Source organism: Gadus macrocephalus, chromosome 12, assembly GCF_031168955.1.
Source record: "Gadus macrocephalus chromosome 12, ASM3116895v1".
NCBI lineage: Eukaryota > Metazoa > Chordata > Actinopteri > Gadiformes > Gadidae > Gadus > Gadus macrocephalus.
In genome coordinates, this window is record NC_082393.1 from 5,796,980 (window position 1) to 5,810,501 (window position 13,522).

The window sequence follows — 13,522 nt, forward strand, 5'->3', positions numbered from 1 at the left end:
GCTATGTACAAAGAGATAAATAAAACTGATTTGAGCACATAAAAAGTGTGTGAGACATAATATAATATAGTATTCCTCATTGGTACTTCATTTGAGAATATAGTAATGGCAAAAAAGATTTCTGGTGTTGAATTCTTTTCAATTGCAGGGTTGTTACTTTACAAGAGTTTCACCTGTCTCCGTATTACGTTAACAAGGAGTCTTCCTGGCAAGGAAGACTCCTTGTTAACATAATACGTAACTCCTTGTTAAATTACGTTTACAAGGAGTGTTCCTGGTTAGGAAGACTCCTTGTTAACATAATACGGAGGCACAAAAAAGTTATATGTATTCTTCAGTGCACTCAAAAACTTTTTGTCCTTGACCTTTTTCTATGCTTCTGCCCCATTGTAATTCCATCTCCCTGCTTGGTGGTTGTTGTTTATTTCAGGAGCGGTTGCAAGCAGATGAGGTGGTTCAGGACTTGGACAGCAAGTCTGCAGGGCATCAGGGCCTTAACATTAACCCGAAAGATGAACTGTAACCACAGACCACCCACCCTCCACCTCCACCTCTACCACCACCACCACCCCTACTTCACACTCTCCAATCTGTTTGAATTTATTTATTTGATACCTTTTTCTGGATCGGAACAATTTCTATTTTTGTACTGTGTGAAGTGCGAGGTGAATTAATATTATTATTGTTGTTTTTGTCGTGCGTCAATGGCTGTTGTTTACCTCGACTCCGTCTAGGATTCTGTCACCACACAGCCAGTACTTAAGCCCTTCCTTTCTATGTCCGTCCGTCTCGCGATGACAAGAGACTTCTTTTGGTCGGTGGAGAGGGGATTCTGACATTAACAACAACGACTGTCTGTACCTGTAATATTATTGCACTGTGAAGAATGGCGTTTAACTATGTTTTATTATGGGATGTCAAGTGTTTGACGTTGAGGTTCTGAGCAATATATTTCTGGAATATATTGAAAAGAGTATTTATCAGTATCATATTATTAGAGAAAACACATATTTGAAGTAGAGATGAAAACCCTTGCAAGATGTCCCGTTAACAAAATTGGATATTGCGCAATATCTTAAATAGTGCATTAGAAAGAGCTACCTTATGGCTACCAGGATCATGGCTTGACATACTGTTTCAGAATTCAAATTTGTTACGATTTACGAAAATCTCATGACAAAGAAGACAAACATGCCAATTTATAAAAATTTAAAAAGTCCTTAGAGAATTTAGTATTTATGCAACTGTTGATTGTCTTAAGTCAGTAATGAATTGATCCGTTACTTACTAATTACACACAATGTCTGCTTTTAACTACTCACTTTCTCCCCTCATGACAAACAAAGTAAAAAAAAAAAATTCAGTTTACAAATTTGCAAATGCTGTGTTCATGTGTGTTTTATTAATGTTTTGTTTTTTATGATAGCTGCATTTGCATTTGTCGTGATTAAATCTTAGTCCCTTTTGTTATAAAAGTGATCCATTGTTCCTGTTTGAAGGAATGTTTATTTTTTGGGAGGCATGCGTTTTCTTCCCTGAACATTCTGAGTATTGTTGTGATACGTACATGCACTATTTGCTCAATGGCTACAAACCATTCTCACTGATTCAATCCGCTAACCAGCGGTCTAATCGGTCTGAAAAGTATTTGTTTATGCATCATGGTTTGATAACTTCTGATTGGAGAGGATTGTCAATCTTCTTTGTCTCCCTAATATTTAAGTATAAAATGCTGTATCAAATTGGTGTGTATGTGTGTGTGTGTGTGTGTATATATTAAAATTGTTTAATTATAATTATCTTATCGTTCCTTCCATTCTTTGTTTCACAGTTTGCTTGCAATAATTTGTTGTCTCATACATAAAGATGTTACTTTTCTAGATGGTCATTGTTAGCCTACAATCATATCATATTTTAAATAATGTCGGTAATATAACAGAAACATAATATCATGTGGTTAATTATGTTAGATCATTATAACATTATTATATGTATTTTTGTATAATTTATATTGTGTTTGACTGCTGTACTCTATATGCACCTGTTAGGCCTACAGATGTCAACAACAGACTCTCAAAGTGTGTGTGCGCGCATGTGTGTAAGAGACACATTGGGAGTCCAACACTTCTGAACTGTGGACTTTCTATTTCTGGGGAAACAAAGACTACAGCTGCAACAGTTCTATCTCCACTGCACTTGTGAAGAACATCTCTGTGTTTTGTACTTGGTGAGTTAAAATGATCTCCCTCTGTTGACTAGTGAAGAGTTCAATATATTCCGATGTATACGTAGCCTTCTGTTGAAGGAACAACATGAACTCATTGACGTCAAATGTAGGCATAATAATGAACTCTGGGATATTAACGCCTATCTGTCTTCTGGTAGTGCTACTTGTTTTAAAGGTGGAGTGTGTAGAATCTAGTAGCATCTTGCACAACGAACTTGGCAGAAATGGAATATAATATTAATATAATATAATATAATATTAAAGTAGGTTTTAATTAGTGTACAATCCCATAAAAAAAAAGAATTGTTGTGTTTTTGTTTTTGTTCAATAAGATCAGGGATCGGCTGTGATAGCGATAGGATCAGTTGGTTGCAATTTACAACCTCCCCGCGAGATGCTGCAAAATTCGACACTAAACCTTCAATGTTAATAACAAACAGTAAAAGTCTGCCGTTGTATTTTCAGTTGTATCGTCCTTCAGAGAGATGTCGAGAGGACTTCTCTTCCTTGCCTGTGTCCTTCTCCTAGTCAAGCTGTCTCATTGTGGTGGGTGAGCGCCAGAGCCGGACAGTAACGGAGTACATTTACTTGAGTACAGTACTTAAGTACAATTTTGAGGGATCTGTACTTTACTCGAGTATCAATTTTTGGGAGTACTCATGACTTTACTCAAGTACATTTGAGAGGCAAATATTGTACTCTTTACTCTGTTACATTTCTATCCATAACCGTGAGTACCCGTTACTCCTTCTGAAAAATAAAAAATAAAAGGAGAAAAGAAAAATCACGGAAACCCTCAATTTGTTGTTTCCCTCTCAAACGTGATTCCCTCTCAAACTGATTAGGACAGCCTTCAGCCTATCAGCAATCACCTTCGCTTTCCGCCAAAGCCAACTCCATGGTCAGAATTAGATGAGAGACGATTGTTGATTTGATTGATAAAAAAACGGAGAAACTCACACATACATAGAATTGTTAGCTGAATTTTCTTTTCTGATATTGCATATTTATGTAAGCTGAGCAATTGTTTTTATGTTCTTGAGTATACTGTTATACTGTATACTATTGTGCTATTGCCATGGTAAAAAGATGAAAATTACTTGATTTTACTTTCAATTCCTTTTACATTCTCCAAGGTGTTAACATTTTTCATAACTCCATGTAGGACGTTTCTATACATAAATGTAAGCACTGTGGCAGTAGTAATGCAATATTTAGAAAACATACTCTTGTACTCTTGATACTCAAGTACTTTTAAAAACAAGTACTTCAGTACTTTTACTTAAGTAGACATCTGACTGTAGTACTTTTACTTGTACTTGAGTAAAATTTAGCAAGGGGTATCTGTACTTTTACTCAAGTAAGGAAGCTGTGTACTCTGTCCGCCTCTGGTGAGCGCTAGCTAACAGATATCAGCATGTTGGCGTTTGCATTCTATGATGAGGTAAAGAGTCAGTCGACATGGGCAAAGGATAGGTGCATCACAAACACTGGTTTAAATATGTTTGTGCAAAGGTATAACTTTGTGTGTGTGGTAATTTGTGCTCCTGAAATTTGAGACTAATATGCTGCTTTGCTATGCTGTGACTAGTATTTTTAGCTGGTACATAGATGATTGATTGATTTATGGTTACACATAACTCATTGGATTCTTAACATTGTTTATTGAATAATCTGCTGAAGTATCTGTTGAAGTTTACAATATAGCAACATAAATTAAATAAAATATTACCTTCTGATGGATATTGAGAGATTGTACAGGTGGAGCAGTGTTTATTCTGCCAGGTTAACACAACAGGAGTTGTGGCCGGTTTGCCCTCTAATCCCACTTTCTTTAAATCAACATCAACCTAGCTAATACATTACCAATACATATAACAAATAGATCTTTACTCTCATTTACTTTTCTTTTAATTGTGTCAAGGACATGTCTTTGAGATGCCTAGTGAAATTAAATGTATCAACCAGATTAGTTGTACCCCCAAACATTTATCACTGTAGGCTACTCTTAAAAGATGCCAAGTTGAGGGGCAAGAGGTAGGTATACCCCCAACTTAATCAAACCTACTACATGAGAGAAAACAAAGGACTTAGAGGCGTAAAGGAATGGTGCTGCAGCACAAAGACAGAACATGAGGTTTCAGATAGACGTCAAGTAGGACTCACCATAGAGTTTCTCTGTCATTTTTCATGAAAGTGAGCATGAATAACACAAAGATGGATGTTTCGGGGCCTATGGCCTACATCCATGGCCCATAGTCCTGGACCATGGATCCAGCACCCTCGAGAAAAAGATGCCTAGCCCCTACCTGTTCATTAATGTCATGTATTCTCACTGTAAATCACTTTGGATTAAAGCATCCGCTGAAAGACTAAATAGTCACCATAAATCACCACAGCAGGGTTACAAAATGGTGACATGAGGCTGGCTGGAGGCAAGGGCTCTCACGCGGGCCGGGTGGAGGTCTATATCGAAGGAGTGTGGGGTACTGTGTGTGATGACGGCTGGGACATAAAGGAAGCCATAGTGGTGTGTCGCCACCTGAACTTCCCCAGTGCCAGAGAAGCTGTTGACGGAGGACGGTATGGGGCAGGTATGTACAGTATGTGTTGGTGTATCCTGTTTTTTGCTTTGTTGTTGTTGGTGTATTTGTTGTTTCTCTGTGTTATTTATGTAAAGGGGTTCATAACATATTAACAATATTATAATTTTATGTCATTTAGATAAAACATTATATTTCAACATTTATGATCAATTATTGGACGATGATATATATCATCTAATAATTGATCATGTATGTTGAAATATATTGTTTACATATATGTATATATATACGGTATATAGGTCTAACCTAATTAACCATGCAAGTTTGAGTGTTAATTATGATGTTTTTTTGTTATGGCCTAGGGCAAGGTCCGATCTATTTGGATGAAATTAATTGTATGGGGACGGAGACAGACCTCACCAAGTGTGAATCCCCCGGTTTAGGAATATCAGACTGCAAACACGCGGAAGACGCAGGGGTTGTCTGTGCCATTGGTAAGATGTGTGTGTGTGTGTGTGTGTGTGTGTGTGTGTGTGTGTGTGTGTGTGTGTGTGTGTGTGTGTGTGTGTGTGTGTGTGTGTGTGTGTGTGTGTAAAGAGTCAACTATAAACTCCCCATAGAAAAGTTACAAATCAGAAAGGGAGAATAGATCATATATTCTTTGCTGAATATTCATGCACAAAGACTCAAATAACCGACATTTAAAAAAAAATCGTACAGACTCTACAGAGAAACCTGTGGAATTATTTGTGGAGCACAGCACGACGATCTCTGGATTCCTGGGAGAGCTGTTTGAAAGTGGCCGTGACTGTGATCTGATCTTGTCTGTGGTGGTTGAAAACAGCACTGTGGAGACCATCTGTGCACACAAACTCATTCTCTCTCTGGTGCCCAGCTGGTCCTCCGAGGCCAACCTCAGCATTGAGGTCAGCTCCAAGTGCCAACCACATGTCGCGTACTTTGTCAGGTAAAAACACCATTGTATGAATTTGACACCCTCTCTAGGTGTTTCTGTGTGACCTGGTTGAGAATTAAGTGGTTGATTGAACCTTTCAGGTATCTGTACACCGGACAGATGAACATCACCATGACCTCTTCCCACTGCCTTCACAAGCTGGCTTCCGAGTGGGGCTTAAAGGCGCTTCAGGAAGAGGTGGGAAAACTGTTGATCCTGCTGCTCCCAGAAGATGCAACCTTCCAAGCTCAGTCATCATTGTTTGATTACGCAGTCAGCATGGACGATGGAGCTCTGCAACAGTCCTGCCTTCGCTACATGGCCTGGAACTGTGAGGCGCTGGTCGCGTCCCCGGCGTGGACCGGTCTGTCTGTCCACGCTATCAAGGGTCTCCTTTCTCGCACAGACCTCACGGTGCCCAGTGAGTACTTTGTCATCCAGGCTTTGGAGAAGTGGGAGGAAGCCCAAGGCAAAGCATTGGGGTCGGGGGATCAGTTTGACCTGTTGAAGCTCATACGGTTCCCCATGGTCTCTGCTGAGGATTTGAACCAGCTCAAAGATTCACGTTATCAGGCAGGGAAGTTAGAGGGTTTTCAGTTCAACGCCTTGACCATTGGTAATCTGTTTGGCGAGCTCATGAGCAATTGGAAGTCCTACACTCCCAGGATCTACACCGGCAAACCGTGGAGTTACACCTTCACATTGGAAGAGGTGTCAGTTTTCAAAAAAACGTCACTATATCCCAAGGGGTTAAACCATGGCGAACTTGCCTTCACATTCCGCACACCGGTACACAACAGTGCCTACTTTGCGCTCTTCGGCGATATTGGATGGTACACAAGGTTGTTTGTTAAAAGTGGCGAATGTTCCCGTAGCAGCACTAGGGTCTGCCCTTCCGCAAAGCTGTCGTTGGAGAACGGAAACAGTGCTCTGCCTGAGTTGTATAAAAACGCGATTGTTTACAAGAACAAAATAGTTGTCCGCTGCGATGGCCGTTATGTCTCCCACATTCAGGACTTCAAACATCCTCAGGAGGACACCACGATCCCACCAAACCACGGTTCAGGCCAGGTCTACCCATGCCGCTCGGATGAATACTCCTACACTATGGTGATCCGTCCTAAGTACCGCACAGGGTTGAACTACACTGAGGTTGAAGAGGAATGAGGAATTTAACGGGGTAAACATTCAATTTGAATAAGGAGTAAACAACTGATTTTCTTTTGCCCTTTATTCTGTTATGGGCATTTCCTCCCAGTGCAAATTAGTTACAGAAAGCAGTGTTCTGAAATGGGATCAATTAATAGTTTTAAAACCTATGTTGTGAGTAAAAGAGAAGACAATATTTAAAATATCGTTGCAAGTGGCCTGTATGCATCGCCTCCACATGGTATTGCAAAGCTGTACATGTCTTAAAGATATTGATGTGGATGGTTCCAACATTCTCATATATTCTCGTTTTTTTACATTTCTCACAGTGCAAATATGTTTTTGAAAATGGGGTTTTAAGATGGGACATATGTAATTATAATTTGTGAGCCCATGTTGCAAATATAACAACCAAAAAAACATTGAAATGTTAATACATGATTGTGGACTATATGGAAATAGTACAATTCAAGGTCTTCTGGGAATGTTTTTGGTCGCTGTGTAATTCAGCTGCATTTTTAATATATTGTTGCTTAAGGCACACTCATTAACGAGAAAATTTCAAACTGGCACTGCATGTTGAAAAGGTTGCTGACCCCTGCTGTATATAAATGATTCACCAATGTAATAACATTAAGAACAGACATTTAAATAATAAAAATTAAAATGAATGCTCAATGTGTTTTTAAATTTCTGAACAAAAATAATGGTGCAGGTATGGAGTGTCTTAATCCCTGCCGTAATCTATATTACATTAAATTGGAACTAGGCCTTCGTCCAAGATAGGAAAATAAGATAGCTATCGGCAGCACAAATAGGAATAGTTAAACTAGAAAAATAAATAAGTGGCTTCATTCTCCACAAAAAAAACATGCACATCTTGAATGCAGGCTATTCCTGCATTCACATACCTGTTTCTTTATGTATAAGTTGCTGTTAGGCCTTCATGTCGGCCTGTCCCTTCGGATTGTCAGAGAGTGGACAGATCTCATGAGGAAGAAGCTGGGGCTATAAGTCACAAAGCTGACAGGTTCAGAAAAGCAAAGGAAAACAGAAGCTGAAATACGTGTATTTCGCAGGTGTGAGGTGCTTGGTAAATAACACTCCATTTTGGTTTATTAAAACGTTTAATTTTGCATCTTTTTAATGTTTTTTGTTTGTTTTATTAATGTAGTGATTTAACAAAGCAGGAAACAATAAAAAAAAAAAAATGTTGTTAGACCAAACTAAACATTCAGCACAGATCACTACCAAAGAGAAACAGAACTCCATCTCTGGTGATGCTGCTCTTCTGTACTGCAGTTCACCGCCAGACCTCACGACGGCGACAAGCTATATACCATGATGCGAAAGGACCGGCGCCGGAAGTTTAAGCTGGCTAGGAATACATTGCTACATGACTACTTACCCGAAAGCTAGGTATGGTCCTCTATTTTCAATGAAAAACACAGTACAAATAGACATTTCGAAAAGTAAACGGAATAACAGATAACCCCATGGTTCGCTTTGACTTAAAAACGCTGTTTTTATGTGTCGTTACGCCGCTACGACCCACGTTATAGACTGCTGTATCCTTCGCTACGGATGCTCACCTGTTATAAACACCGGTATACCATGTTGATTAGACCTTGTTGAAAACCATTAGGACGTTTGTATAACTGTTGACAGGTGGCGTTGACAACATAAGTTATAGTCATGGCTACTGGAGCTGACGTGAGGGACATTCTGGAGTTGACAGGAGGGGACAATGATGCTCCCATCAGTAAGAAGGATTTCATCAACTCGGAAAAGGTAAGATCTTTAGTCAGTGTACGTTGTAGTTGGCTCGTTACGTTTGTTCTTTAATCACCAAAATAAAATAAGAGTAACAGTAAAGATCATAATGGAATTATAATAAAAAACTCGCCCGTTTAGGGGTGTACAATCAGAATCATCTATCCCTAATTGGTCAAGTGTAATGGCTGTGTAATTAGTATTGTGGTAAGAGGGTAGTCAGTTATGAGTGAGTAAGGTTATATCCCCCCCGCCCATACATTTTAAGTCAGGCTCGAGTCCTTACCATGGTATAGACTATTATATAAATGATGTGGCGAAAGCTCATCAAATAATCATCACCCACAGAAAAAAGCCAAGAAGACAACAGAAGCGCTGACCTTCAAGAGACCAGAGGGAATGCACCGGGAGGTCTATGCGCTGCTCTACTCAGATAAAAAGTAGGACTTTCTTTTTGGGATCTCAATGTTTTTTTCCTATTCCTCCAGCCATCCCCGTCGGTCCCGTTACTTCTAGTTATGATCAGTTAGTTATTCTTCCTTATTGTCATTTTTGTGTTTGTCTAGAGATGCGCCGCCTCTGTTGCCTAGCGATACAACTCAGGGCTACAGGACCGTCAAGGCCAAGTTGGGCTGTAAAAAGGTGCGTCCCTGGAAGTGGATGCCCTTCTCGAATCCTGCCCGCAAAGATGGAGCCATATTCCATCACTGGAGACGCACAGCCGAGGAGGGCAAAGACTATCCTTTTGCACGCTTCAACAAGGTAAGGAACAGGCAATTTCTTTGTTTTCATGGCTTGTAACTTTATCATAAATTGTTGGTGTTAAATGGCAGATTTAAAGATGCAGCAGCAAGAGATAAATCCGCAAGGAAAACATTTGAAAACGTACAATTACACTTAACTTCATGCAACCAGACGTGCATGCGGATAAAAAATGGGCTTGCAGCATTTTCTGTCGTAACCATGAACATTTTTCAAGAAACCAAATAGCAGCATCAATACAATATATTTATCCTGACGTCTGTTTTTTAACATGCATAAACAGATTTCTCCCTCTAGATGTTCACCATCTCCCCTCCCTGTGTTCCCTGCTCTAGACGGTGCAGGTGCCGGTGTACTCGGAGCAGGAGTATCAGTTGTATCTCCATGACGACGGCTGGACCAAAGCGGAGACGGACCACCTCTTTGACCTGTGCAAGCGCTTCGACCTGCGCTTTGTGGTGGTCCACGACCGCTACGACCACCAGCAGTACAGGGTGAATACTTATACGCCCACGCACATGAACCACGGGCTTAGCCGCCGCCCTAGTCTGGTCCTACCAGACTCTGGTGCTTCATTTCATTTGCACAGAGTCTGGCCACTCTCCATTGGCAAACGTTAACTCACTTGAAGGCGGTAGTCTGTCGGACTGCCCAGTGCCAATCTGGGTCTGCCATGACCAATCGCTAACGTTTGACTCCAACTCAAACTAGCGCACGACCTCAACGTCATTGTTCTCAGCCGCTCCCTCTGTTTGCTGATTGGACAGCCAAAACATTGGCTGCAGAAAACCTGCGAATATACTGCAAATCCAGACGTAGTACTGAACGGAAATGAAAATTGAGCGGAAGTACGTAGGCGGGCGGAGCCAGGCTGCCACCACACAGGCATCGTCAGGATATTCCAATAACTCATTTCTCCTGACATGTCTCCCTATCTCTTGCAGAAGCGCTCAGTGGAAGACCTGAAAGAGCGATACTATTGCATTTGCGGCAAGCTGATGAAGGTGCGCGCAGCATCGGGGGCGGAGCCAAAGATCTACATATTTGATGCTGGCCACGAGAGGCGCAGGAAAGAACAGCTGGATAAGCTGTTCAACCGCACACCTGAGCAGGTCAGTGAAAGGGCTGTACCCTCAAAGTCAACTGGTCGAATCATCGTTTGGATAGCCCCATCCGATGAATTGTCGGATACATTTTTGGAATCCAAGTCTATTATTCTATTCAACCATTAATTCTGTGTCTGATTAATTATTTTTTCTACTACTGCTGTCGAGTTACACCCTGTCATGACTAGGGATCGACCGATATATCGGTCGGCCGATATTATCGGCCGATATTCGCGGTTTTTACGTGTATCGGTATCGGCCGATACGCGGCTGATTTTCGCCAATTTTTTTTTAATTTTTTTACTTGTTCTACCTCACCTGTTTTTAATATTTGTTAAATATTGTTCATCGACTTGTTCTTACTTGTTCTACTTCACCTGTTTTTACTATTTGTTAAATATTGTTTTTTATATTGAAGTTCAATAAATGTTCCTTAAAAAAAAAAAAAAAAAAAAAAAAAAAAATAGGCTCAAGAAAATCGGTATCGGCGTATCGGCTAAGGCTGAGGAAAAAATATCGGTATCGTATCGGCCCTAAAAAAATTGGTATGGTCGATCCCTAGTCATGACCTCATATTGCCTTGTACCGTGACGCGATTTTCACATTGCACTTCTCCTATTCGACCTGCAGGTGGCGGAAGAGGAGTATCTGACCACAGAGCTACGGAAGATCGAGGGCAGAAAGAAAGAGCGGGAAAAGAAGGCCCAGGACCTGCAGAAACTCATCAAGGCCGCAGACACCAACACAGAGTTGAGGCGTGCGGAGAAGCGGGTTTCTAAGAAGAAGCTCCCACAGAAAAGAGAAACAGAGAAGCCGGTTTGTTACACACACATCACAACACAACGCCCATGTTCCACTATTAGGGGTCACTATCATAAGTGGGTTCATAAGCTTTTTTTATATCTTTCATATCATATCTATATTATAAATAAGGTGTCAATGTCAAACTCTTTTTTTGGGGCAAAAACCTTTTATGTGATGTGAAACATTTTTACTGTCTTGAATGCCTTGCACGGATATTTCCTACATCCTAAAATGAATTAATGCCAAATGTTGTAACAACAATTCAAGGAAACAGAATGGCCATAACAAAGTCCTTTAGCTACATTGATGCTTCGAGAAGTTGATAGACAATATCAGATATTCCTGGTTCAAAAGTAGAAACCCAACTGTGAATGCTGATCAGAGTCATTAAATAGATTTTTGTACGTAATATGGTTGCTCCACCAACTCTGAATGTGAACCATGCAGTGTCCATGGCCTCCATGGTTTACTTGATGGTTTTGATCCACTCTTCAAGTGCGCGTTGAAAGCGGTTGTGAGATTGCGACGTTCTAAACAGACGGTAACGGCATCAACACCCATTGAGGAGTGTTACCACATTCAATCTAGATTGACCAGAGATAGGTTCTTGTCTAGACAGAATCTCCCACGCAAGTGTCGTAAAGTCACATGCTCATACATCATCGTACATTTATCGTGTGTAAACAGTGCCGATGTAAGCACCGTGTTTGTAAGCAACTCATTGATCATTGCAATCGTATTCATCCCTTCACGCAGGCCGTTCCAGAGACAGCAGGCATCAAATTCCCAGACTTCAAGTCTGCAGGTGTCACACTCCGCAGCCAGAGGGTAAGCATAACTGGCTGTTATTCATGAGAACTAGCACATCTGGGAAGAGTGGTGACCGTTGGCATGGTAGTATTGTGTCCAGGATTATTCTTGCCCGCCCTTTCCTTCCTGAACGGTTGTAAATGCAAGAATGTTCACATGAAAGTCCAACTCGCCTGCTGAGATTTTACACGGTATCTTATTGATACACACTTTAGATTAGAAAACTTAACTTGCTCGTTGTTGGCGTCTTACAATTCTACAAATAAAATATATTTATATCATTGAATGATGAGCCGGTTGAATGTAGTGCCATTTTGTTTGTGAGTTAATTTATTTGTAGAACCAGCAGTAATAGCACTAGCAAATAGCACACTCCTCGGTTTTGATGTATCATGTAAGCAAAGGAGAGCGTTTGACCTGAGCTAGCTATCTCTCATTAGCGCTATGATGATGGATGCCGTTAGTGGCCGGCTAGCATCGCTAAGGCCTAGCAGAACAGCTTGATTCATCTCCAAGACTGATGAGCAGCCGCCGCCGTCTCTATGGAAAATGCATTAGCATTAGCTAAAGGAGTAGCGTGATCCCGCGGCTAATCAGTCAGACAGACTCCAGTGGATAAAGACATTTTGATCTGGCCCGCTGAAGAGCATTTCATTTGAATTAAACGCATCGACGCGGAGGCGTTGATTGTAACATCCATAGCACCTTAACCTAACGTGTGTTTGTGTGTGTGTGTGTGTGTGTGTGTGTGTTTATGATTTGGTTATTCTAGATGAAGCTTCCTAGCTCTGTAGGGCAGAAGAAGATTAAAGCCATTGAGCAGATCCTGACGGAACAAGGAGTGGGTGAGTGCAAAATAACCCCCACTGGCGGCCATGTTGTGCCAAAAAGGGAACTATAATTAATTCATTAATTCAAAACATTTATTACAAAAAGTAGCAGGGGCAGTGAAGCCTGCGCTGCGGGCCCTGAGGCAAACTCTCACTGGTGTGCGCGTGCTCGGGCTGCTGTCCTGACGTCCTGCCTGTCCTGCCTGTCCGTCTGTCCCCCGGCACCGCAGACCTCAACCCCATGACCACGGAGGAGATCGTGCAGATGTTCAACGAGCTGCGCAGCGACCTGGTGCTGGTCTACGAGCTGAAGCAGGCGCTCAGCAACTGTGAGTACGAGCAGCAGATGCTGCGGCACCGGTACGAGGCCCTGCTGAAGGCTGGCGGCGGCGGCGGCGGCGGTGGCGGCTTCCAGGGGGTCGTGACGGTGTCCACGCCCCAGGCGGCGGAGCCCAACGTGGGCAACAGCGGCAGCGTCACGCCGTGCACCCCCGGAGGAGATGCCCTGGCCTGGCCCGGCCTCATGGACGACATCAAGGTGGAGGCCAAGGAGCAGATTA

The 13,522-nt window shown here is 41.7% G+C and overlaps 3 protein-coding genes across 6 annotated transcripts in view; all 3 read left to right on the plus strand.

Annotated features, from left to right (window-relative positions):
• p3h2 (prolyl 3-hydroxylase 2) overlaps window positions 1-1,799 on the plus strand; it is a 52,356-nt gene extending 50,557 nt beyond the window's left edge. Inside the window, 1 exon segment of the mRNA XM_060067381.1 lies at window positions 431-1,799. Coding sequence (XP_059923364.1) covers window positions 431-523 — 93 coding nt within the window. The 3' untranslated portion in view covers window positions 524-1,799.
• A 286-nt stretch (window positions 1,800-2,085) lies between these two features.
• Window positions 2,086-7,548, plus strand: LOC132469397 (galectin-3-binding protein A-like). 4 transcript variants are annotated; one of them, XM_060067364.1, is made up of 7 exons: window positions 2,086-2,227; window positions 2,693-2,773; window positions 4,627-4,821; window positions 5,136-5,267; window positions 5,494-5,740; window positions 5,830-6,149; window positions 6,743-7,548. In XM_060067364.1, the coding sequence occupies exons 2-7, from the start codon at window positions 2,713-2,715 to the stop codon at window positions 6,820-6,822; spliced, it is 1,035 nt and encodes a 344-aa protein (XP_059923347.1). In that variant the 5' UTR covers window positions 2,086-2,227; window positions 2,693-2,712; the 3' UTR covers window positions 6,823-7,548. The 4 variants fall into 4 exon arrangements, with proteins under 4 accessions (XP_059923347.1, XP_059923344.1, XP_059923345.1 ...); XM_060067361.1 differs by having other exon boundaries at window positions 5,830-7,548; XM_060067362.1 differs by having other exon boundaries at window positions 4,630-4,821; window positions 5,830-7,548.
• Window positions 7,549-8,178: 630 nt separating this feature from the next.
• dmap1 (DNA methyltransferase 1 associated protein 1) lies at window positions 8,179-13,518 on the plus strand (the record flags this gene model as incomplete). The annotated part of the gene is made up of 10 exons (XM_060067519.1): window positions 8,179-8,296; window positions 8,546-8,668; window positions 8,999-9,090; window positions 9,217-9,412; window positions 9,748-9,906; window positions 10,357-10,524; window positions 11,149-11,334; window positions 12,079-12,150; window positions 12,905-12,977; window positions 13,193-13,518. Coding segments are annotated over exons 2-10 (1,368 nt in total), but the record flags the coding sequence as incomplete, so codon positions are not given.
• Between the last annotated feature and the right edge of the window lie 4 nt (window positions 13,519-13,522).